Genomic DNA, 24281 nt, shown 5'->3' on the forward strand with positions numbered 1-24281 from the left:
TTTCTGTCCTGAATACAGAATTGAACTTCAGAAATTTTGGTCAGGTTTCAGAAATGTGCTTTGTGGGTTAAATGATCATCTCAACATCTGGTAAAATTTTTCCTTTATCTGCAATGTGCAGAAATGGTAGCCACGTTTGGAATTTGCTATCAAAAACTGTATACAGTATTTACTTAAGACAGAGCACCCCGGATGTCTCAAAACACTTAACAGCATTGCGTAGGTGCTACTATAACAGAGTTACTTGCACAGTGTGAATGTGGCATGTCCTGGATCATCTCAATTACTTAAGGAACATAAATATGAATTAGTGTTTTGATTTTTGTAAAACCAATCTTTGATATCAAAAACCTTGAATTATATTATTCCAAACATCTTTAAGACTGTTTGCAGCTGAAAATATGAAGTAAATTTGGACAAATCATCTGTGGTTATGCATCATTCAATTTTTAACTGCACACAATGTGTAAAAACAAATACAGTGCACAACAGGAATAAATGCGTTGTCTCTACTTTATGGCCAGGCTTTACTTGAACTCCTGAGATCCTAGAGAGAGACAGAGAGAGAGACTGCCGAATTTAACTCTTGCCTAATTGGACTTGGATATTGTGGTGCAAAATCAACTAATTATACAACAATGGTAAGAGATTTTCATCTGCCTCATACAGTTGATCAATGTTTGTTCCACGTTGCAGGCCATTTCCCGTCACTCACAAAGACACACCTGAGCAAACGTTCCTGTGCAACAGTCAAAAATATTAACATTTATTAATGTTTTAATATCAAAATGAAGGTCTATGTCTTTAGGCTCTGAACTATCTTTTGATTTTGTCTTAAGTGCCAGTTATTATCTTGTCCCCATCTTTTCATTTTCAGATAACTGACTTTTATTCTGCTATGAACACATCATCTAGATGAATACTTTCTTTGTTTACCACTTCTGTCACCATTCCTTTTTTACTTTTTGATTCATGAATTCTTTGGGACTTAATTCCTCCCGATTTCCTGCAACACCTGTCCACAGTCCTCCTTCAACAACTGCATAAAACCCATCACATTTCTATCTCTCCTGAAGAGGGAAAAGGGGTATGTTGGGTGTTGGTCACCTTTCTGACTCCATTCAATCCAGTCAGCAGCAAGAAATGTCGAGGATGAACTTTTCTCCAAGGAACCAATTTAAATCCTCTAATTGGCCAATTACATGCAGATTTTATGTTCACAAGGGAGTCGAGGGTACAGGCTCAAAAGTTAAATTGACGTCACATTTTGATCAGCTGTGATCTCATTAAATGCAGGTTCAAAGAGGCAAAGTGGTCTACTGCTCCTACTTCATAGGGTCATGCACTTGGTACTTCTGGATACAGATGCTTCAGATTTAACTTCTGCATCTATGTCTTGGGTGCCCTGATCAGTGTGGATGGGAATATGTATGGAGTCGTCTCCTCTTTCACCAGCACAATCAATGATTTAATGTGGCAGAGCTGCTGATCTGATTTATTGATTGTGGAATTTTTAGCTCTGTTTATTGCAAATTGCTTCCCTGATTTGGCATGCATCTCGTCCTGTGTTGTAGCTTCACCAGGTTGGTAACTCGGGTTTAGGTGTGCTCTTCTGCACTTTTCATTTGAAGGTTAATCCTTCTGCGTTATGGTCATTGTAGGGTGAGGGATTGGTTGGCTGGATTGGAATTAAAGACAATTTTGTGGCCTGACAGATGCTCAATTTTGACCTTTCTTGATCAATTAGATTTAGTGGAGTGGTAATGCCACACAACATTATGGATGGTATCCTCACTGTGAAGGGCCTCTGCTTCCATGAGGTGCAGTTGTCACTCCTAATAACACCGACATGGACAGATGTATCTTTTAATAGGTAGATTGAGGGTGAGGTCAAGTAAGTCAGTATATTTTCCCTCCTGTTGGTTCCCTCATCACCTGCTGAATGTAGAGTCAGAAACCTATGTGCTTCAGTGTTCAAACCACCTAGGCAAAGTGATGGTAGAGTCACTCCTGGTGACTGGTAGTAAAAAAATTATTGCCAGAATATGATCTATGCACTTTGTATCTACTGTGCTGTTTCCAAGTAGCTTTCAATCCAGATCAGCACTTTTCTATCAACAGAAGTGGTTGAGGGATGGTGTGAGTGATCAGGAGGAGGTATCCTTCACATTTTTGACCTGATGCCATGGGACCTCATTGGGGTCTAATTTCAATGTTGAAAATTTCGAGGGCAATTCTTTCTTGACTGTATATTACTGTGCAGCTGCTTCTAATGGCTCAGTCCTGCAAAAGATGGCGGACTTGCAAACATTTATTGTATTAGTGAAACTAGCTTTCTATTACATATCTATTAATTGAGTCAAAATTCTAGCAGCCACTGCAGTGAGATTTGAGCTTATGTCCCCAGAGAATCAACCTGGGCCTTTGAACTGCTAGTCCAGTGACCTTGTACGTCATCCCCACTGGAGGTGCCATTCTCAATCTGAGTTTTGCACTTCTTTGTTATTACTTTATGATGGAAGATGAATTACAGATCATCATTAGTGGTGAAATGATACTAAATTAGTGTGGGCCCTTCTGTCATATTAGCCTGTCAATCATCATGAATCCTGGGATGGCCTCAGTATCTCCTCTAGTATGGAGACACCTCTGCAGTGCCCATACATAATCCTCTTTCTATTTTTTCTTGTACCTTTCTGTCCACTTCTGAGGAACAGTGATGCTCCAAATCCAGTTTCAAGCCTCTTTGTGCAATCATCAAGCAATAGAACTGTTCACAGATGATAGTAGGAACTGCTGATGCTGGAGAATCCAAGATAACAAAGGGTGGAGCTGGATGAACACAACAGGCCAAGCAGCATCTGAGGAGCACAAAAGCTGACGTAATGAAGGGTCTAGGTCCGTAACGTCAGCTTTTGTGCTCCTAAGATGCTGTTTGGCCTGCTGTGTTCATCCAGCTCCATGCTTTGTTGTATGCCTCACTCTGCCTGCTGCTCACTTTGGTGTGCTAATCACCGGTTTCTCTGTTCTAATATTCACTTAATTCCAACCAAGGTCTGTATGCCTGTGCTAGAGGACTGCACAAGTGTCTTCCAGTCCCAACCAACGAGGAATGTCCTTGTATAGCTGCCAACCACTGAACAAGGTGGTTCAACTTCTAGAAGCCAATTTGGCTTGTTGGAAGACAACCACATTGAACATAGAACATAGAACAATAGGGTGCAGAACAGGCCCTTCGGCCCTCGATTTTGCCCTGGCCTGTGAATTAATCTAAGCCCACCCCCCTACACTATCTCATTATCATCCATATGCTTATCCAAGGGCTGTTTAAATGCATTCCACGCCCTTACCACTCTGAGTAAAGAACCTGCTTCTGACATCTGTCTTAAATCTATCACCCCTCAATTTGTAGCTATGTCCCCTCGTACTAGTTGACATTATCATCCTAGGAAAAAGACTCACTGTCCACCCTATCTAATCCCTTGATCATCTTGTATGTCTCTATTAAATCCCCTCTTAGCCGCCTTCTCTCCAATGAGAACAGACCCAAGTCCCTCAGCCTTTCTTCATAAGACCTTCGCTCCAGAACAGGCAACATCCTGGTAAATCTCCTCTGCACCTTTTCCAATGCTTCCACATCCTTCCTGTAATGGTGCGACCAGAACTGCACGCAATATTCCAAGTGAGGCTCCACTAGTGTTTTGTACAGTTGCAGCATGACATCACGGCTCTAGAACTCAATCCCTCTACCAATAAAACCTAACACACCGTATGCCTTCTTAACAGCACTATCAATCTGGGTGGCAACTTTCAGGGATCTATGTACATGGGCACTTCTGCACATCCACACTACCAAGAATCTTTCCAATGACCCAGTATTCTGCCTTCCTATTATTCTTCCCAAAGTGAATCACCTCACATTTATCTGCATTGAACTCCATTTGCCACCTTTCAGCCCAATTCTGCAGTTTATCCAAGTCTCCCTGCAACATTCTTCCACATTGTCCATCACTCTTGACTTTAGTGTCATCTGCAAACTTACTAATCCATCCACCTATGCCTGCATCCAAGTCATTTACAAAAATGACGAACAGAAGTGGTCCCAAAAGAGATCCTTGAGGCACACCACTAGTAACCAGATTCCAGGCTGAATATTTTCCATCAACCGCTACTTGTTGCCTTCTTACAGAAAGCCAATTTCTAATCCAAACTGCTAGATCTCCCTCAATCCCATGTCTCTGCATTTTCTCCAACAGCCTACCATGTGGAACCTTATCAAAGGCTTTACTGAAGTCCATGTACACCACGTCAACTGCCCTACCCTCATCCACATAATTGGTCATCTTCTCAAAAAACTCAGTTTTGTGAGACGACCTGCCCTTGATGAATCCATGTTGACTATCTCCAATCAAATTGTTGCTTGCTAGATGATTATAAATCCTATCTCTTATAATCCTTTCCAAAACTCTTCCTACAACAGACGTAAGGCTCACTGGTCCATAACTACCTGGGTCATCTCTACTGCCCTTCTTGAATAAGGGCACAACGTTTGCAACCCTCCAGTCCTCTGGTATTAAACCTGTAGACAATGATGACTCAAAGATATTAAGGCAAAAGGCTCCACCATCTCCTCCCTAGCTTCCCAGAGAATCCTCGGAAAAAATCCCATCTGGCCCAGGGGATTTATCTACCTTCACACCTTCTAGAATTGATAACACCTCCTTACTAACCTCAATCCTTTCAATTCTAGTAGCCTGTAACTCAGTCTTCTCCTCTACAATATTCTCCTATTCCTGATTGAAAGCAGATGATAAATATTCATTTAGCACCTTTCTGATGTCCACAGGGTCCACACACAACTTCCCATTCCGTCTTTGACTGGCCCTATTCCTACCCTAGTCGTCATCTTACTCCTCACATACTTATAGAAAGCTTTAGGGTTCTCCTTTATTCTACCTGTTAATGTTTGCTCGTGTCCCCTCCTTGCTGCTCTTAACGCTCTCTTTAAATCCTTCCTAGCTAATCTGTAACTCTCCATCGCCTCATCTAAACTATCTTGTCTCAACGTCACATAAGCCTCCCTCTTCCGCTTAACAAGAGATACAATTTCTTTAGTAAATCACGGTTCCCTTACCTTATCACTTCCTCCCTGCCTGACAGGGACATACCTATCAAGGGCACGCAATATCTGTTCCTTAAACCAGCTCCACATTTTGATTGTCCCCATCCCCTGCATTTTGCTACACCATTCTATGCCTCCTAAGTCTTGCCTAATCACATTATAATTGCCCTTCCCCCATCTATAACTCTTGCCCTGTGGCATCTTCCTATCCTTTTCCATCGCTAAACAAAACGTAACTGAATTATGGTCACACTCTCCAAAGTGCTCACCTACCACGAAATCAATCAGCTGGCCTGGTTTATTACCAAGTAGCAGATCCACTGTGGCCTCCCCCCTTGTCGGACCTTCGATATACTGTGTCAGGAAACCCTCCTGCACACACTGGACAAAAAACTGATCTATCTGATGTACTAGAGTTATAGCATTTCCAGTCAATGTTGGGGAAGTTAAAGTCTCCCATAATGACCACGCTGCTCCTTTCACTACTACCCAGAATCGTTTTGCCAATCCTCTCCTCCACATCCCTGGAACTTTGCGGGGGCTATAAAAAAACTCCCAGCAGTGTGACATCTTCTCTCCTGTTTCTGACCTCAGCCCATTACCACCTCAGTAGACGAGTCCTCGTCAAAAGTTCTTTCGCCACCGTTATACTGTACTTGAATAACAAAGCCACACCTCCCCCTTTTTTTACCACCTTCCCTGATCTTAATGAAAGATCTAAACCTTGGAACCTGCAACATCCATTCCTGACCCTGCTCTATCCATGTCTCCGAAATGGCCACAATATCAAAGTCCCAGGTACCTATCCATGCTGCAAGCTCACCCACCTTATTCTGGATACTCCTGGTGTTGAAGTAGACACACTTCAAACCAGCTTGCTGTCTGCCAGCACACTCCTGTGACAGTGAAATCTTGTCCATGTCCTCCCTACTCTCATCCTCCTGTGTACTGGAACTACACTACAGTTTCCCATTCCCCTGCTGGGCTAGTTTAAATTCACCTGAATAGCACAAGCAAATTTCCAACCCAGGATATTAGTACCCCTCTGGTTCAAGTGGAGACCATCCCGTTTGTAGAGGTCCCACCTTCTCCAGAATGAGCCCTAATTGTCCGTATCCCTGAAACCCTCCCTGCAGCCACGTGTTCAGCTGAAATCTCTGAACTCAATATTGAAAAGCCACAACCTACACTAGACAGGCATTTCCTTGATTTCATATACATGAAAATAGGTCGAATAATGCTATTTTTTCCAAACTTACCATCTCATCATACTACAGGCTGTGTAATTGCACTTTCTCAACACTCAGCGCCACCTTCATGTTGGATTACAAAAACAAAGTTGCTGGGAAAGCTCAGCGGGTCTGGCAGCATCTGTGAAGAAAAAAAATCCGAGTTAACACTCCTCAGTTCTGAAGAAGGGTCACTGGATCTGAAAAGTTAACTCTGATTTTTATTCTTCACAGATGCTGCCAGACCTGCTGAGCTTTCCCAGCAACTTTGTTTTCGTTCCTGATTTACAACATCTGCAGTTCTTTTTGGTTTTTATTTGTGTCGGATTATGCAGGCCTGCCACACCACCAGCTGTTTGTTATATCTCCCAACTGTTGTGACCCCTCTTTCCGCATAGCACAAAGAAATGATGCATGGGAAGGCTGGCTTTCCTCATTTACTTCTCCATGATAAAGCTGTGATCCTTAGTGCTGCTTCCTTCTCAATTTTGCCCCATGTGGACAGGTGGCTGACATCTTAGTGATGCAGTTAGTCACTTGGTCTGGCACGTTTAAGGGGAGCTATGGAGACAGTCCGCTTGGCTCTCGTACATGTTGCAGAATTAAAACCCTATCACCCGAGCGTCTCAGTTCTTATCAGGTCAAACGGTCACTGGACTTGAAACACTAACATTGTTTATTTGTCTACAAACGGTGCTGGACCTGCTGACATTTTCTAGCACTCTACATTTTTGTTTCAGACTTCCTGCATCCATAATTCTTTGTTTTGTTTTTGTTATCTGATCATGGTTTTCTTCAGCATTGGACCATGTTGTTCTCCTCACTTGACTGATGAACTCAGTAACCAATCTCCATCACAGTCCTTTTTGTTAAGTGTAGTTTGATTTCTTCTGTCAGAATCTGGGGAGAGTTCCTTTGTCTCTGTGACTGCCATCTCAAGGAAGGCACCTACAACATTGAGGAAGCCCACACTAAATCAATAATGGCCCTCTGAATTTTCTCTGCCACCTTTTCAGTGAATAGCAAGCTCAGTCATGACAGTCAATGACTTTTTCGAAAGTTCTTCTGTTTCTATGTTCTATCTCCAACATCTCCCGGGTGAGTTTAGGCTCTATGAATGTGTCATTGATGTGGATGTAACACAATGTCATGATCTGGAAGTGTTCGGAGAATCAGAATTCTGACCCTAGACGGAAGGGTGCACTGTCTCCCCATTTTGCTTTTCTGTATTTCATTACATAGGGAGTTAGCAAAGGGTACAATTCCTGTACCATGAAGGACTTCTCTTCTCTTCTCAACCTCTCCCCACACCTGACATGTAGTGAGCCTTCAGTTAAGCCAATATCTATTGTCTCTTTCTCATGAGAGCGCGGTCCCATGGAACTATGAGGCCTTTACCTTTATTGCATCAGGTGGGGTCCAGGCCTAAAGCCTGCCTGTAGATAAAAGCCAACAAAGTAAACTTCTTACAAACGGGACTGTTTTTAAGAGTGCCAGCAGATGACAAAGCCACTGGTTTTTATTGTATGGATGAAAAAGAATTTTATAACATTTTATTTATGTTAGCTGCATTAGACCATGGAAGAATTCCAAGCTTCAGGTAAGCTCCTAAAATGTAAGGGATATTTTAGCCAGTAAATAAAAACCGAAAGAATTGTGAATGCTGTAAATCAGAACTCCGATTTTTCTTCACAGGTGTTGTCAGAACTGCTGAGCTTTTCCAGCAACTTCTGTTTCTGTTCCATAGTTTAACCAGTGTTTTGCATCAATGTTTTTATTCCAACAAAGATGGTGGCAGAGCAGGCCGCTTCAGCTGGACCTCGGTCTGCTTTGCTCGTTCTTCTTTCCTCCTCTTGGTGTTTTCTTTTTCGTCTTCATCTTCTTCGTCTTCTCCTCCTTCTCCTCTCCTGGCCTCTGGGTCAGGAATTGTCGCCAATGTGGTAATCTGGAGCAATCTCCAGTCTCTCAATCCTCAAGATGAAGCCTGGCAAGATCTGGAGGCAGGGACCAGTATGGACTGGAGGCTAGGTGCCAGCGAGGTATGGGTTGGAAGACTGCTGTTCTGGACTTTTATTTCGGCAATGCGCAACATTTTAATTCTCTACTTTTTTAGATTTTTAACTAAAGAAGCTATCCCTAGGCACCTTTGTACCTTACAAGGCACTGTAAGTGATGACTCAATGTACTTATTGAGTATATGTGACAATAAATTTATTCATTCATGTTTATTCCTGTACACTTTAATTTTTATGTATACATGTTGCAGTTGACACATTGCAAATGTCAAAATAGAAGTATAACTACATTTGAGGAATTAAAGGGGTTTCAAATCAGGCCATGCTGCTGCCTAAGGTGATATTTGTTTGAAGTTAGTTGAAAACATGGCAACTTTCTACATGAGCTGCTTTCTTATAAATTTGATAACATGCTAAATCTGGGTTCATTCAGATGACCGGAGAGAAGCTAATACTATAATTTACAAACAAAGGAAGACAGAACTGGTATGCTCCATTAGCTTGATGTCAGTTGTAGGAAAGATGCCAGAAGAGATCATTAGGAATACGCTGTATGATCTCTCATGTTGCTCCTGTTTGACCTCCCTTTTCTGTGGTACCATTACATAGACTATCAACTCGAGCATGTGGCTTAAATGTTTTCATGATCCATTAGCTGACTGAAGGAACTTGTGCTGGTGCACTATCGATCCGTGCAGTCCACAAATATGTGGCAACAAGTTCATTGTGCCTGTTGATGAGAATTCAGATTGGCATTACAGTCCCTGCTATGAAAGTTGGTATGTAGATATCCCTTGGGGAACCAAGCACTAAGGCAGAATGCAATGCCTCCATTTTATGCTTTTTAAAAAATATTCCACACGTAGTTTATGGTGGGCAGATCCACTAACAATTCCATTTATCTGCAATGCACCAACAGAAGCCGCCTTTATAGAACAGGACTACCAAGCAACTCTAAGAATAAAATATGTTTAAAACCAGAAAATGCATTTGTCTTGGGTGCATTCAATGCCAAAAGATTTGCCTGCATTGTGAAACAGGCAGCAAAAGGTACAGAAAAATTATAAATTGAATATGACGAAACAAGTGATAGATAACAAAATTAAAAAGGAGTTTTAATAATGCAAAAACCAAATAAAATAAGATCATTGAAAGTAAGATTGTGTGATGGCATGACAACTGAGGCACGTAGTTTACAAAGCTGTTGCAAACATTTTCTTTATTCAGTATGTAAGAGAGGGGAGTCAAGTCTTTTTTTGACGTATAAAGAAAATATAAAAAGCTGCAAAGTAAATTTTTCATACTTTTCACATTAACTGTACAACATTTAAGTCAAAACAATTGTATGAGATGGATACAAAGCATTTGGAAAATTGAGGGAAACATTGGACGAAATGCAGATCTTCCAAGACACGCTAAGAATACTGCCAAGGTACCTAGGGATCAGAAAGGAGCAGAAGAGCAATTTCTCAGATAAAATGTAGCAGAAGTTACCCAGGCACTATAGATAAGGGACATCATTGTTTTTACATTACAGCTATTATGGCAGAGCTTGGAGGGATGCATTATTTCCTTTGCTAGTACCACCCCTCCATTGGTCACAAGAAGTTTTATATTTAACCTGGCTGGTGATATGACCAATTATACACAGCTTGGTCTGTCAGATTCACTACTTAAAAACAAGTCAGCCAGTTTCTTTGGTCAACAATAAATAACTAATCTTATACCAAAAAAAATTTACATGAACAAAAATATGCAACTCACAGCAATAATTTGGATTATGCAAACATACATTCCTACAGTTTTTTTTAAACAGTACATACACAGCATTGGGTGAAAAATAGTCTGCAGTCCTTTCATTAAACCACGTTAGGTCCCAAGTAATGAATATATTCATGATAGAGAGTCAAGTCATGGTTTGCCCTAAATGGTGTCCTGATTCAAAAGAGATTCTGTATACACAAGCTGCTGCCACTAAAGGGAGGGAAGTCATTCTGGAACTTGTCATTGACTGAATTCCCCTTGCTTCAAATGGAAAATCATCTTCAGGAACTTGGGGTGTTCAAGTTTACATTTAGTATGCTGTCAGCTCAAACACTTTGCAACTTCTCTCAGCAAAGTAAAAAGAAAGAGCAATGGGCTGTTGCCTCTTTGACAAATCTCAAAGTACCAGTCAGAGTTCAAAAATTGAAGTCTCATCACACTCTCTCGTTGGACCATGTGATCATTCTCTTGAGGGTTCCCAGGCTCCTCCAAAGCTCCCTGTAAGTGCAACATTGTTGCAGCTGTACCCAGCACTTTTTCCTTAGCAAAAATGTCCTTTGCATAAAAAATTCAATATGTGTTTTTATGGGTTCCCGTAATGTTTTAAAAATCACATACATACGTGGACCATAAATCTTCACAACATAGAGCCATTGGACTGCATGACATGCTATGCCTGTGCTTATGCAACATGTAAATCTCTTCCTACATTAATATCAATTTATCCAGCAAGATATCCTTCTATTTGTTTCTTTTAAATGAATTTATGTTGGTCACTTACACTACTGCACCTATTCTCATCATTAGGAGTAAAAAAAACTCATCATGATTTTGAACCATAAAAAGCCCTACAGCACAGATAGAGACCATTTGACCCACTGAGTCTGTACCAACTCTCCGAAGAGCATTCCACCCAGACCCAACCGCTACCCTTTTCCTGTAACCCCCTATTTCCCATGGCTAATCCCCCCCAGCTTGTACATCCCTGGACACTCTGTGACAAATTAGCACAGCCTATCCAACTGACCTGCACAATTAACCCAGGTTCGCTTCTACCCTCTGGTGACTGTGTGTGGGGTTTGCATGTTCTCCCTGTGTCTGCTTGGGTTTCCTCTGCATGCTCTGGTTTCCTCCCACAGTCCAAAGACGTGCAGGCTAGGTGGATTAGCCATGCTAAATTACCACAGTGTTTAGGGATGGGTCTGGGTGGGAGGATCTGAGGGTCAGTATGGACTTGTGGGCCCAAAGGGCTTGTTTCCACACAGTAGGGATTCTTTGATTTATGATCTTTGGACTGTTCTTGATGAAATTATTATTGACTATTTTATAGTTATGGCCCTGAATTTTGGAATAACTCATCGATGAAAACCTCTGTCTACCTCATTGGACGCAGTCATAATGTTAAATTCTTCTATAAGAACACCACTCATGCTTCTCTTTTCTAGAGTAATGAGTCTGAGCCTGGTCATTCCTTTCTGATAGTTTATACACCTCCTTTTTGCCCTTTATCCAGTTTTATCACAGTCCTTTCCTCCCTAATGCACAAAGGATGTGAATCATAATTAAGGTTACTGTTGAGCACAGCTTCCCTGCATTTGATTTTTTCCCTTTAGGAATGAATCCTAGAGCTTTACTGGTATTTTTAAGGATGTGCTGATATGGTGCTATTTTAAATAATTTGTTAATATGTACTCTTAGATCCTTTCGTGCCTTTAACATACTTAAACTCATTTAATTACTAACATTTCTCTCTCAATAAAATCACATTGATATTGGAATGAATTTGTTATTTGCACACTCATGCAGCAAATTTCATATTTTTATATTTAGTTATAGAGGTGTACAGCATGGAAACAGACCCTTCGGTCCAATTCATCCATGCTGACCTAATATCCTAAATTAATTACGTCCCATTTGCCAGCATTTGGCTTATATTCCTCCTAAACGTTTCCCATTCTTGTACCATCCAGATGACGTTTAAATTGTACTGGCCTCCACAGTCTCCTCTCACGTCTCATTCCATTCATGCACCACCCCCTGAGTGCGAAAGTTGCCCCTTAGGTCCCTATCCATGCTCCTCATGATTTTATAAACTGCAATTAGGTCACCCCTCACCCTCTGATACACCAGGGGAAGTATCCCCAGCCTATTCAGCCTCTCCCTATGGCTCAAATCCTCTAACCCTGGCAATGTTCTTGGAAATCTTCACTACACCTTTACTAATGCAAGGAGACCAGAATCGAATGCAGTATTCCAAATGTAGCTAACTGATATCCTGGACAGCTGCTACATGACTTCCCAACTCCTATACTCCATGCACTTACCAATAAAGGCAAGTGTACCAAATGCTTCTTCACTATTCTATCTACCTGTGACTCTGCTTTCAAGGGACTATAATCCTGCACCTCAAGGTCTTTGTTTGGCAACGTTCCCTAGGACCTTACCATGGAGGTAGAAGTCCTATGCTGGCAAGTCAGAAGATCTCCTCCTGGACCTGGCCTGGCTTGGTCTAGGCAGTGGGCCATGGAAAGGGTCATTTTTGCTTATTGCCTGTTCCTCGTCCATGGTAATCTTTGATCCTGGGTGCTCCTTAAATCCTCCTTAAACACAACCCCCTCCCACCCACACCCAAGTAAAAGAATCCTAGGGCATGACTCTGAATTTCCAGGCATAAAACTGGACCTGCCACTTGTGGGAACAGCGAAGCCAAAGTCTCTTATTGAAGTTGGTTGGTTAGCTACTGTGTCTGGTCCAGTATCTTGAGTTGGCAAAAGAAATGTCCTAAGGAGGTTTAAAGCCAGACAGCTAGCACACAGTCTAATGGGGCTAGCTTTAGTACCCTCCAACTCCTAATCCTATCCCTAGTTGGGGATGAAAATCCAGCCCGGAGTAACTGTAGCATGTCTGTTGATTGTAGACCTATAGTTCCCTAATCTCTGCTGCTAGAAATTTGTTTCCTCATCTCATATCTTTATTTTTTGGAAACTAATTAATAGAGATTGGCTACTGTGATTAAGCAATAAACTAATTATATGCATTATATAACTACTGCACTGTTACAGGATGGACTATGGTTTGTCATATATCGATATTCCTATGTTCTTAGGAACAACAGGTTCCTTGCCATCATTAACTAATGATGGACACAAGAGACCCTCCACCAGCTGCTTTCTCCTTACTCAACAGGGCTTATACACACAGTGTGCTTCACCTACTGTGTACACTACTCTAACTAAATTGTCTGTATGAAAAATCTGGGGCTGCTGCTCACCAGTATTAATAATAGGATGAGATGCTTGATGACCATGTGCAGATGGACTGAAAAACAAACTTAATGGAGATGTGGAACAGTGAGATTTAAGTATAGATTTACAAGACATTAAAGTAGCATCTCATGTAGATACTGCCTTATAAAAAAGCTAATGGGATGCTAAATTTTAAAGGAAGTTAGCTCAGTGGTTAGCACTGCTGCCTCACAGCTCCAGGGACCTGGGTTCAATCCCACCCTTGGGTGACAGTCTGTGTGGAGTTTGCACATTCTCTCCGTGTCTGCGTGGATTTCCTCTGGGTACTCCGGTTTCCTCCCACAGTCCAAAGATGTGCTAGTTAGGTGGATTGGCCATGCTAAAGTGCCTGCAGTGTTCAGGGATGCATAGCATGGGTGGGTTATAAGGGGAAGGGTCTGGGTGGGATGCTCCAAGGGTTGGTGTGGACTTGTTGGGCTAAAGTGCCTATTTCCACACTGTAGGGATTCTGTGTTATAAAAAAAATGAAGGAAACGTTGTGGTTATTGTGAGACCAGTAATGACAGTTCCAGCATCTCTCTGTAGGGTAGGTTTCACCACCACCACTCCCCCACCCAATCAATCTATTCAGAGATGTCATTACGCATTATCTGCAGCAGGTGGATCTTGGACTCAGGACTCCTGGCCCTGAGATAGGGATATATCAATGCACTATAAGAGCCATTCAGGGTAATGTCCTAGCAGCAACTATCTCTGTTTTTTTCATCAATGACCTTACATCCATCATAAGTTCAGAAGGGGAGGGATTCACTCACACTATACAGGGTCATTCACGATTCCTCAGATATGAAAGCAGCCTGGGTCCTTGTGCACCAAGACCTGGAAAATATCCAGGCTTGGGCTGAGAGGTGGCAAATAGTATTTGTGCCTGAGAAGTGCTAGGCATTGATCATCAAGGAGAGTCTAACCATGTCCCTTGATATTCAATGGCATTACCTTCATTGAATTTCCCTACTATCAACATCTGGGGTTACCATCAACCAGACTCTGAATTAGCCTAGGCACAAATATAAATACTGTGGTTTCAAGAGCAGGTTAGGGGCAAGGAATCCTGCAGCAAATAACTTGCTTTCCCTCTTCAAAGCCTGTCTGGTATGTTCAAAGCAAGTTAAGAGTGTGATGGAATACTCCCTACCTGTCTGGATCAATGCAGCTCCAACAACTTTCAAGAAACTTGACATCATTCAGGGAGAAAATAAACAAAGCCTGATTGGCACAAATCCACAAACATTCACACTTTCCTTTCATACTGTTTAGTAACAGCAGTATATACAATTTACAAGGTGCACTGTAGAAATTCATCAAGGTTCTTTAAAGCCTGAAAACCATCACAACTACACCATAGAAGGACAAGGGCAGCAGAAGCACCATCACCTGCATGTTTCCCTCCAAGTGACTCACCATCCTAACTTGGAAATATGTTCCTGTTGCTTCAATGTCACTGACTTAAAATCCTGGAATCTCTCTCCAACATCACTGGGATCTAAAAACAGTAAATGGACTGTAGCAGCTCACCACCATTTTCTCAAGAGTAATTAGGAATATACTATAAATGCTTGTCCACTCAGCAATGTGCACTTCCTATGAATTAATTAAAATAAAGTATTCTCTAGCTATGTAAGAGCGACTCCTATTCCGAGCCTCCTGCCCTTTTTCCTGTAGGCGTGCAAATTTTCTGTCCTCATCTTATTATCCAATGCTCTTTTCAAAGCCTTGACTGAACTTGCTTCTACCACATCCTCAGGAAGTGCATTCCTAATAAGCAATTTTCCTCATTTGACCATTTCCTCATTCTTCGCTAAGAAGTACAGCTCTAACTTCTCCAATCTAGCCACATTACTGATGTTCCTCATCCCTGGAATCATCCTGGTGAATCTTTGCTGCACAGTCTATAATGCCTTTACATCCTGAAGCATAGTGCCCAGAACAAACCACATTACAAAAATGAACCCAATTGACTGGCTATTGCATTCAGAAAACCACATTGCCTCTGTCGGTCCTCTTCTCCCACCTCTCAGTTGACCAATGCTCAAAGGGCAGCTATAGGAAAACGGTAAAAGAATACACAAAGTCATTCTAAAGCACTGAGGCATTGACACCACCAACAAGGAGGTGAAAGTTGCTGACCGTTTAGCACAGCATCTCTGATCCATCCAGGCAACAATCATATTGAGGCATAACGACTTGACTATGAGGTGCAATGGTAAAGGGAGTCAATTCAGGGATGTGAATTCCATTTGCCCTTGAAACAAGGCCACCTCCGTGGAAAAATATGTGGATCAAAAATTGGGTTTCTCAGTGATCTGAGGAATCATCTAGCTTAACAGATGTCATCCTTGATTTCATCCAACTGCTGTTGCTACCAACATTAAAACAAGCGAGTGTTTCATTTCCTTCCAAAACTGGTCCCTGAAACAATGATGCAATAAAATGTTTTCCCACAGTTTTGAGATATTTCAATTCTGTGAAGAAGTTCTAGCAGTTACTTTCGGATTTCTATAGTGGAAGCCAGGAAATGTCAGAAGCAATTGTGACTGAAGAGAATCCGAAAGAAGAGGACATTATTGTGGCCAATTATCTGGCTCATATTTTGCAAACACAGAAACCTTGATGTTGATGCAGAAAACATAATTCTCAATATGAGTGTGTGAACTGAGTGAGTTATACAATTTTGTTGAAGTGGAGGTGTGCAGTCTATTGAGATAAACTGACGAAACAGCCTTCTCTACTGCTGGCTACTGGCTGAATATTGAAGTGCTAGAATCCTGTTGGAAGCTGCTGTCAGTTTTTAAAACTGTAGGAAACAGTGTCACAAAATACAATTTTTGCCCATGAAGTTGTTGACTTTACTTTCACTGTCACAGCAATGCTCTGAAAAGGCTTATAGACAGGTTAAACCTGAAATAGAGACAAAAATAGAAATTGCTGGAAAAGCTTGGCAGCATCTGTGGAGAGAAGTCAGAACTAGAATTTTGGGTTCAGTAACCCTTCCTTAGGATGCTGCCAGACCAGCTGAGCTTTTTCAGCAATTTCCAGTTTTGTCTCTGATTTGCAGCATCCACAGTTCTTTCGGTTTTTAAATCTGAAGCAAGTAGCCTCAAAATAATGTCACAGCCAGAGGGCATGACGAGAAATCCCAAAGAAAAGCATTCTTCTATATATCTGTGTTTAAATTGTTTTGCTTTTAAAAATGGAAAATCTTGCTGGAATTATAACATGGACTTGGCTGATCCCACAATTGTATTTTCAGAAGCTTCTGAACCGTCTACATTGAATTGACATACCAACAAAAGCTGACAAAGGACTTGGAGATGAGCTGCTTACTTCCAGCCAGTTCTGGACAAAGAAAAACATCAAGGCACATTATTCCAAGATGAGAAGTAATGCTGGGTGAGGTGGTGATATGGTAATGCACTATTAATCCAGTAACCCATACTAAGGTTTTGAGGACATTGGTTCAAATCCCACTTAGGCAAATTGTGGAAGTTGACTTTGATAAAATCTGAAATTAAAGCTAAAAACGAGCCTAATAGAAACCATGTAATCACTGTCAATTGCTGCAAAAAGTTATCTCATTCATTAAGAGATAGTAAGAACTGCAGATGCACGGAGTTAGAGCTAACAGTGTAGAGCTGGAGGAACACAGCAGGCCAGGCAACATCAGAGGAGCAGGAAAATTGACGTTTCAGGTCAGGACCCTTCTTCAGAAATGGAGAGGGGGAAGCAAGCTCAGAAATAGAGAGGAGGGGTGGGGTTGGGGAAGGTAGGTGGGGTGGTGATAAGTGTGTGCAGATTGGGAGTGATGGTGATTGGTCAGTGAGTTGGGAGGGGCGGTTGGGTGGGAGAGAAGATGGATAGGTTGTGTCAGGTCTAGGAGGAGGGAATAAGAGGGAGGGTTGGTAATGGGATGAGGCTGTGGCAGGGGAGATTTTGAAACTGGAAAAATCTACTTAGGCCATTGGGCTGTAGGCTGCCAAGGCAGAATATGAGCTGCTGCTCCTTCAGTTTGTGAGTGGAGGAGTAGCACCTCATAATTCCACCTGCTGTGTTGCCCCAGCTCCACAGTGTGTTATCTGATTCATTAATGTCCTTTAGGGAAGAACAGCCACCATCCTTAACTGGTCTAGCTTCCAAATCCACAATAATGAGGCCAAGTTAACTGGTTGGGCAATGCACACTGGCATAGCTAGCAACACCCACACCTCATGAATGTATTCAAAAGTTACATTCTTGTCTCACAATAGAAACTCTAGTGGGGGAACAATTAGCTCACCACTCTTGCAATTAGCACATCAAGATGGGTCTTTAGCACCTGAAATACCTGTCTCTGTCAAAATACCGGCAAATAGGACTAGGTTTATTTAGGATACCTGGTTGGCATGGATGAGTTGGACTGTGGGATTTGTTTCCATGCTCTAAGCTTGTTGTATACTTAATTGTATAACTCAGGATTTCTACATTCCTTGCTGTTTGACCTCCACATGTCATGGAAGCATTCTGGTTGAGTAGCATCCTGTCTCAGACCCCCATGTTGTGGACTGGAAAGAAGCTTACACTTCGCCTGCAAGAAGGAAAATGAGTGAACTCTGCTAACTGAGGAAATGTTATTGCACACAGGCTGCTCACATGAACTGATTTTTAGCAGCTCTGAATTTCCAAAAACTTTTAATTTATAACCCATCTTCTCTCTCGTCCTCCATCATTTTCTGAGTGCTTTATTGGTGTAAGTGAAGTAGTGAATAAATTGAATGTTTGGCTTTGTGAATAAATCCTACTTTATGTTTTATTGATAGTAGGAATTGCAGACCCTTCAGGAAGGGTCTAGGCCAAAAAATGTCAGCTTTCCTGCTCCTCTGATGCTGCTTGGCCTGCTGTGTTCATCCAGCTCTACACCTTGTTATGTCTTTTCATTTTATTGTCAGGTTTACGAAATGGGTTTATATTAGAAAATTAGAATCCAAAGACCAGGGTTTGGGGAACATCCTCAATAAGGGATAGGAGTAAAGCAAACAACATGTCACAATCTCAGGCTTAGGAGAAGAGAAACAAAATCAATTTAAATTCATTCCATTCCCTTTTGTCTGTGAGATATGGATGACCACTGTCTGAGTTAGAATGGAGTTAATCCCCACTTACAAAACTCACCATAGTATCTTTAAAATTAGAAGTTGTGACAAGGTTTAGAGATCTTAAAATTTTACATCCCACCTGACATGAACTCATGTCTTTGGTGTTTAAAATGAGCCCCACTGAAACATGTTTGAGCATCAAACTTAATTTTAAGTACGCCTAATTTTTGTCTTTTTTTTGGCCTTGACATCTGTGCTGGAAGCATGCAAATGGAACTTGCATTGCATGTCTGACCAAGTTATGTAGTGAAAACAGCTTCAAGGAATTTCCCAGTCATTATCATTAACTGTGAGAACTAATTGTAAAATCATAGAATCCCTACAGTATGGAAACAGCCCTTCAGCCCAGCACGTCCACACCAACCTTCAGAGCATCCCAACCAGACCCAACTCCAGACACTACGGGCCATTTAGCATGACCAATCCACCTAGCTTGCACATCTTTGGATTGTGGGAGGAAACTGGAGCAGCCGGAGGAAACATACACAGGCATGGGGAGAATGTGCAAACTCCACACAAGCAGTTGCCTAAGGGTGGAATTAAACCCAGGTCAATGGCCCTATGAGGCAGCAGTGCTAACCACTGAGCTATTATAAAGAGTTATAAATTAAGACATTAATTGGTAGGCTTAAAAGAATGTCAAATCAAATTATGGAAATAACTTTCAGCTAATTTCTATTAGTATATGTATTCTGCAATGCTTTTTGCTATATAGTAGGGTGTCTACAAATGATTTTAAAGAAGTGATAATTGGTTGTGATTCAAAGGAAGGGAAATGAATTTGGTATGAGAATTTCTCATATTTTCTGTATTTAGACATTTTTCTTGAGTATTGAAAGGCCATTTTTAGCTTTATTGTCAAAACTGTAGATGCCTCATCTGCCATTTATGTTTCCTTTTGCTTGAAAGCTTGCTGGTAGTATCAGACAAGGTAGAAGAACACCATTTTAAAAAGGTAACTTAACTACTAAAAATAAGATATTATTAATGAGCAGAAATAATGCTTAACTCTTCAACTTGGTCTAAGGTAAGCTTTTCCTCCAAAATTATTACAATGTAAGGCACCCAAGTTTTTATGGAGGTTTTGTAACTGAAATGTCTGCAAGTCTATTGAAGTCTGAACTTACCAAGAACAGAGCATGCATTAAGTTGTCTTGCAACAGCTCCATCAGCCAGGTCAAGCAGAAACCCAAAATAGAGAAACCAGCAAGCACAGTAGTAGTGCCTATAGAATAATTAGAGAAATTATTAAATAAAATACTGCTATTAAAGTAGCTTATGATAATATCATCGTTAATACAAAAACATGTCTAAAGTTCAAAGAATCTTTTGAGGGTGTCGAACAATTTTAATGAACAATATATTATTGTCTTTACATTAATATTTTATTAGTGATCAGACTAAACAGAATGGGCAATCCACACCACCCCCCCACCCCCCACCCCCGGCCCCACTTCTTATGGCAGTTGCTCTTTTCTACTCAATTTAAATTCAATTCACAAACTGTGACAGGTTAGTGAATGTCATTTGGGGGAGCAGTCTGATGGACTAACTTTTTTCCACACCTGTATTATTAGTCCCTATTTGCTGCTATTTACTCCAGTCCTGGCAACATTCTAGTAAATAGTCTCCGCATTCTCTCCAGAGCAATTATGTCCTTCCTGTAATGTGGTGACCAGAACTGAAACTGGAACACCTGGAGGAAACCCACACAGACACAGGGAGATTGTGCAAACTCCATACCGACAGTTGCCCGACGAGGGCGGAATTAAACCCAGGCCCTTGGCGCAATGAGGCAGCAGTGCTAACCACTGAGCGACCCTGTGTCACCCTAAAGTCTGAACCATTAGTGTATAAAACACACAGCTGGGGTCCCAACACTGAGACCTGTGGTACACCATGTGAAACAGCTTTCCATTTACAAGGGCAGCCATCAATCATTCCCTTTGTTTCCTGTTATTAAGCCAACTTTGGATCCAAATGGACACATTATCCTGTATCCAAACAGCTTTTACTTTTTTGACCAATCTACCATATGGGATCTTGAGAAATTCCTTTATAAAGTCCATACAGATAACATCTACTGTACTACCCTCTCTGATCCTTTTTGTCACTTCCTCAAAGAATTCAAATTTGTAAGGCCTTCGCCCATAACCCCATAAGCTTTGCTCCCCTTACCAATCAAGAACCTATCTCTGTTTTAAATTATCTCAATGATTTAGCTTCCACTTGCTCCACTGGCAATGAGTTCCACAGATTCACCATGCTGAAGAAATTCCTCCTTATTTTAGTTCTAAAATATCATCCCTTCACTCTGAGGCTGTGTCTTGGGTCCTAGCTTCTCCTACTAGTGGAGACATCTTCATATTCACTCTATCCAGGCCTCTCTGTAAACTAAGTTTCAGTAACATATCCCCTCATCCTTTTAAATTCCACTGAGTACAGACTCAGAGTCCTCAAGTGCTTCTCGTATGACAAATCCTACATTCCCAGGATTATTCACAATAAGTCTCCTGCAGAACCCTTCTGCTTTGTCCTATGTTAATTGCTGTTAACCTTTTGTTCCTTGCCACGTCCTTTGGTTTTTCAGTTTGAAGTACTTACTCATTTAAGCTACACAGAATTGAAGACAGTCCCATCACGAGGTTTGTAAGAGATAGCGCATTAGCAACATTCTGACGTGCCAGTTCTTGAAGGTGGATCCGGCCTACCTGCTCACTAAGAAACAACTTCTTAGCATACTGGAAAATACCTAAAACCAAAAATAGAGTCAATTAGATAATTACACTGTTAATTTTAACAGCAACATCCAGAAGAAACATGAGCAAAATACGACACTGCTGGAATTTTCTTAGATAAGAAAAAGTACAGGTTTGCTCAGGCAGAGTGTAACTTGATGTATCTGAAACAGTATTAGCAAACAATGCATTTCTGGATTTTGGATCAATGTAGATATTCCTCACTTCCTTAGAGCAGAGAAGTCATATTGGAGCTGTATATACCTTTGATTAGGCCACAGCTGGAGTACTGTGTGCATTCTGGTCACCACAGTATAACAAGGATGTGACTGCAGTGATTGCAAAAGGAGATTCACGAGGATGTTAGATGATAAGGTATGGAGGTAGATGAACACAGCAGGCCAAGCAGCATCTGAGGAGCAGAGAAGCTGACATTTCGGGCCTAGATCCTTCTTCAGAAAATCACAAGGATGTTGTCCAGGATGGAATATTTTAGCTACGAAGAGAGGCTGGATAAGCTCAAGTTGTTTTCTCTGGAGTAGAGAAGTTGAGAAGGGCCTGGCAGTGGTGTCTGGACAGGATGAATAGAAAGGAGCTTTTCCTTTTTAGCTGAAGGGTCAATAACAAGGGGGAATAGTTTTAAAGTAGAAGGCAGGAGGTTTAGAGGGGATTTGAGGAAAAGCCTTTTCACTCAGAAGGTGGTATGTTCCACATTGCACTACTTGGAATGTAGTTGAGGTGGGAATCTTCACAACCTTTAAAAGTATTTGGGTGAGCACTAAGTGTCATAACATTCAAGGCTACTGGTCTAGTGTGAAAAAGTGTGACCAATCTAGGTAGTGGTACATTTTTAGCAGTACAGACTTGATGGGCCAAAGGGCTTCTTCTGTACCGTATAATTCTAATGATTCTAAGAACTGCTGTTCAGTCCATTAATAGCAATAATGAAGTTAATTATTGTGGTAAAACCAATCAGCTAGTTAAGATGAACAAATAAATAAAAAACTTGTTATGAAGATACATAGCCAAAGGGGAACTTTTTAAATACTACTTTGGATCAGAAAAGTGCTATGATATCATTTTTATTATCAGATATTTGTTCTGAAACACTGGACCAAGATTGGGTGCAGAGGAAACAATTCAGTAGGGATGTCATGATATGAATTAACACTTTGATAATGTTAATTTTTAAAAAAACAAAATCAATATCAGCATTGCAAGACACCACAAGGAACAATCCATAATAACTTACTAACAACACTGGAATTTAGAACATCTTTCTTAAAACATTTGTCCCAATAATTTTTAAAAAGTCGATTGCGACATTGGCCTCTTTGATATGCCAGGATTACAATTGGCCATGAGATGAATAATTTGCACGTTGGAGAAGATAAATTATTCGTTGGACATACACAAGCAGATATCAGCATCTGCAACTTTCAAGACATCCCTACTTTAAGAACATGTCTAATCTCAATAAATCCAACATTAGCAGAACATGCGTGTTCAATGCAGTCAAGCTATTTGCTTCAAGTTATTTGTATGCTTATTGATTGGTTCAGCTGAAGAAACGGAGTCGAAAACCTTGAATTTTTTTGTAGTGACTATGGGCATTAATTCATGAATCCAGGCCTATTATGTACGAATGAAGGCTGAGAATGTTCAGTTTGCCATTGCACTGTGTGGGTATTAGATGTGATAAATACATTTCCTTTGAACTCCTTGTATTATTATTTTTGAAAAAGTCATGCCTTTTGAAAATTAAGTTTTAGTTATAGGTGGGAATAATATAGCCAGACTCTTCCAATAATTAAGGTGCTTAATGAGCTAAAATAGCAAATATTACAGAGCACAGCAAAAAAATATTCAGGGCTCAAATTCTAAGCAGAACAAGGACATCTCAAAAACTTCAGGAATTACTGCACTAATTTACAATCATTAGGGTTATTCTTCATTTACTGCAATTCAGATGTTTAACCTTCTTCCATTCCATTTTCATCTCAATAACATCTGTAGAGTCCTAATTAAATGTATTTTATATTGAAAATTATAAACAATTCTGAAATCTTCTCCTCATGTTGTATTTATCATTGTTTAGCACAACTTATAAAAAGAAAAACTCCCGGCTCCAAACAACTTAATGTTTCATGTTTAGTTTTTCTCCAATATCTGGTTCCTAGGTCAAATTTATTTTTATTAATTCCAATTAAGCAGTAAAATTTTGCAAAATGCATGTCTCACCTTCTAGTTTCCATCAACTGATGGATGAATCACCATCTTTTATATGCCATGTATTGCTGCATGGCATGTACTGCCAGAGGTTTCAAGAAATCAGGTAAATACACTATAATTGAAACATTAGTATTTGTTTTAAAGATTAAAACATTGTGTGTTTTAACTAAAAAATCACTACATTATTAACGTTTTCTTATTTGAGCTTAGATAAATTTTATTTTCTAAATCAAGCATTATAAGCCTTGCCACTTTGGAATCAAGACTCCAAGCAACTGTGTTCTGCTTCAGGCAATTAGTGCAGCATAAGTACATAGGATTTAGGAGCAGCGGCCCATCTCAACCGCACAATTTCTTGTCTGCTCTTCATTATTCTCACCTCATTGGTCAATAAACAGATATATCTCACTTCATCTTGAATAAATGCAATGGCCCAGTCTCCTCTACCTTCTGGTGAAAGAACACCACTAAATCTAAACTCAGAAAAAATTGCATTTTTGTCTTAAAAGAAAAATCTCTTATTCCCCTACTTCTAGCTTCCCTGACAATAGGAAGCATCTTTTCAACATGTCACTGTGACATGTCCTATCAGGTTCTTACGTGTTCCGCTAAAATCACCTGTATCTTCTAAACTCCAATGGATATAAGCTCAGCCTGTCCCATGTTTCCTGAAAATAATCTCTTAATTGCTTAATGAGTCATGGAAACTTTCTCTGAACTGCTTCCAAGGCACATTATTCCACAGAT

General features: G+C 40.7%; 1 protein-coding gene across 4 annotated transcripts in view; it reads right to left on the reverse strand.

Moving 5' to 3' along the window:
- Positions 1 to 24281, reverse strand: part of tmem269 (transmembrane protein 269) — a 90175-nt gene that overhangs the window by 8319 nt on the left and 57575 nt on the right. For all 4 annotated transcript variants that reach the window (XM_048561594.2, XM_048561592.2, XM_048561593.2 and 1 more), the window contains 2 exons: positions 21169 to 21316; positions 19692 to 19789 (listed from right to left, as the gene is read on the reverse strand). In XM_048561594.2, the coding sequence (XP_048417551.1) occupies positions 19692 to 19789; positions 21169 to 21316 (246 nt within the window). The remainder of the gene's footprint in view (positions 1 to 19691; positions 19790 to 21168; positions 21317 to 24281) is intronic.

Source organism: Stegostoma tigrinum, chromosome 28 (genome assembly GCF_030684315.1).
Source record: "Stegostoma tigrinum isolate sSteTig4 chromosome 28, sSteTig4.hap1, whole genome shotgun sequence".
NCBI classification, from domain to species: domain Eukaryota; kingdom Metazoa; phylum Chordata; class Chondrichthyes; order Orectolobiformes; family Stegostomatidae; genus Stegostoma; species Stegostoma tigrinum.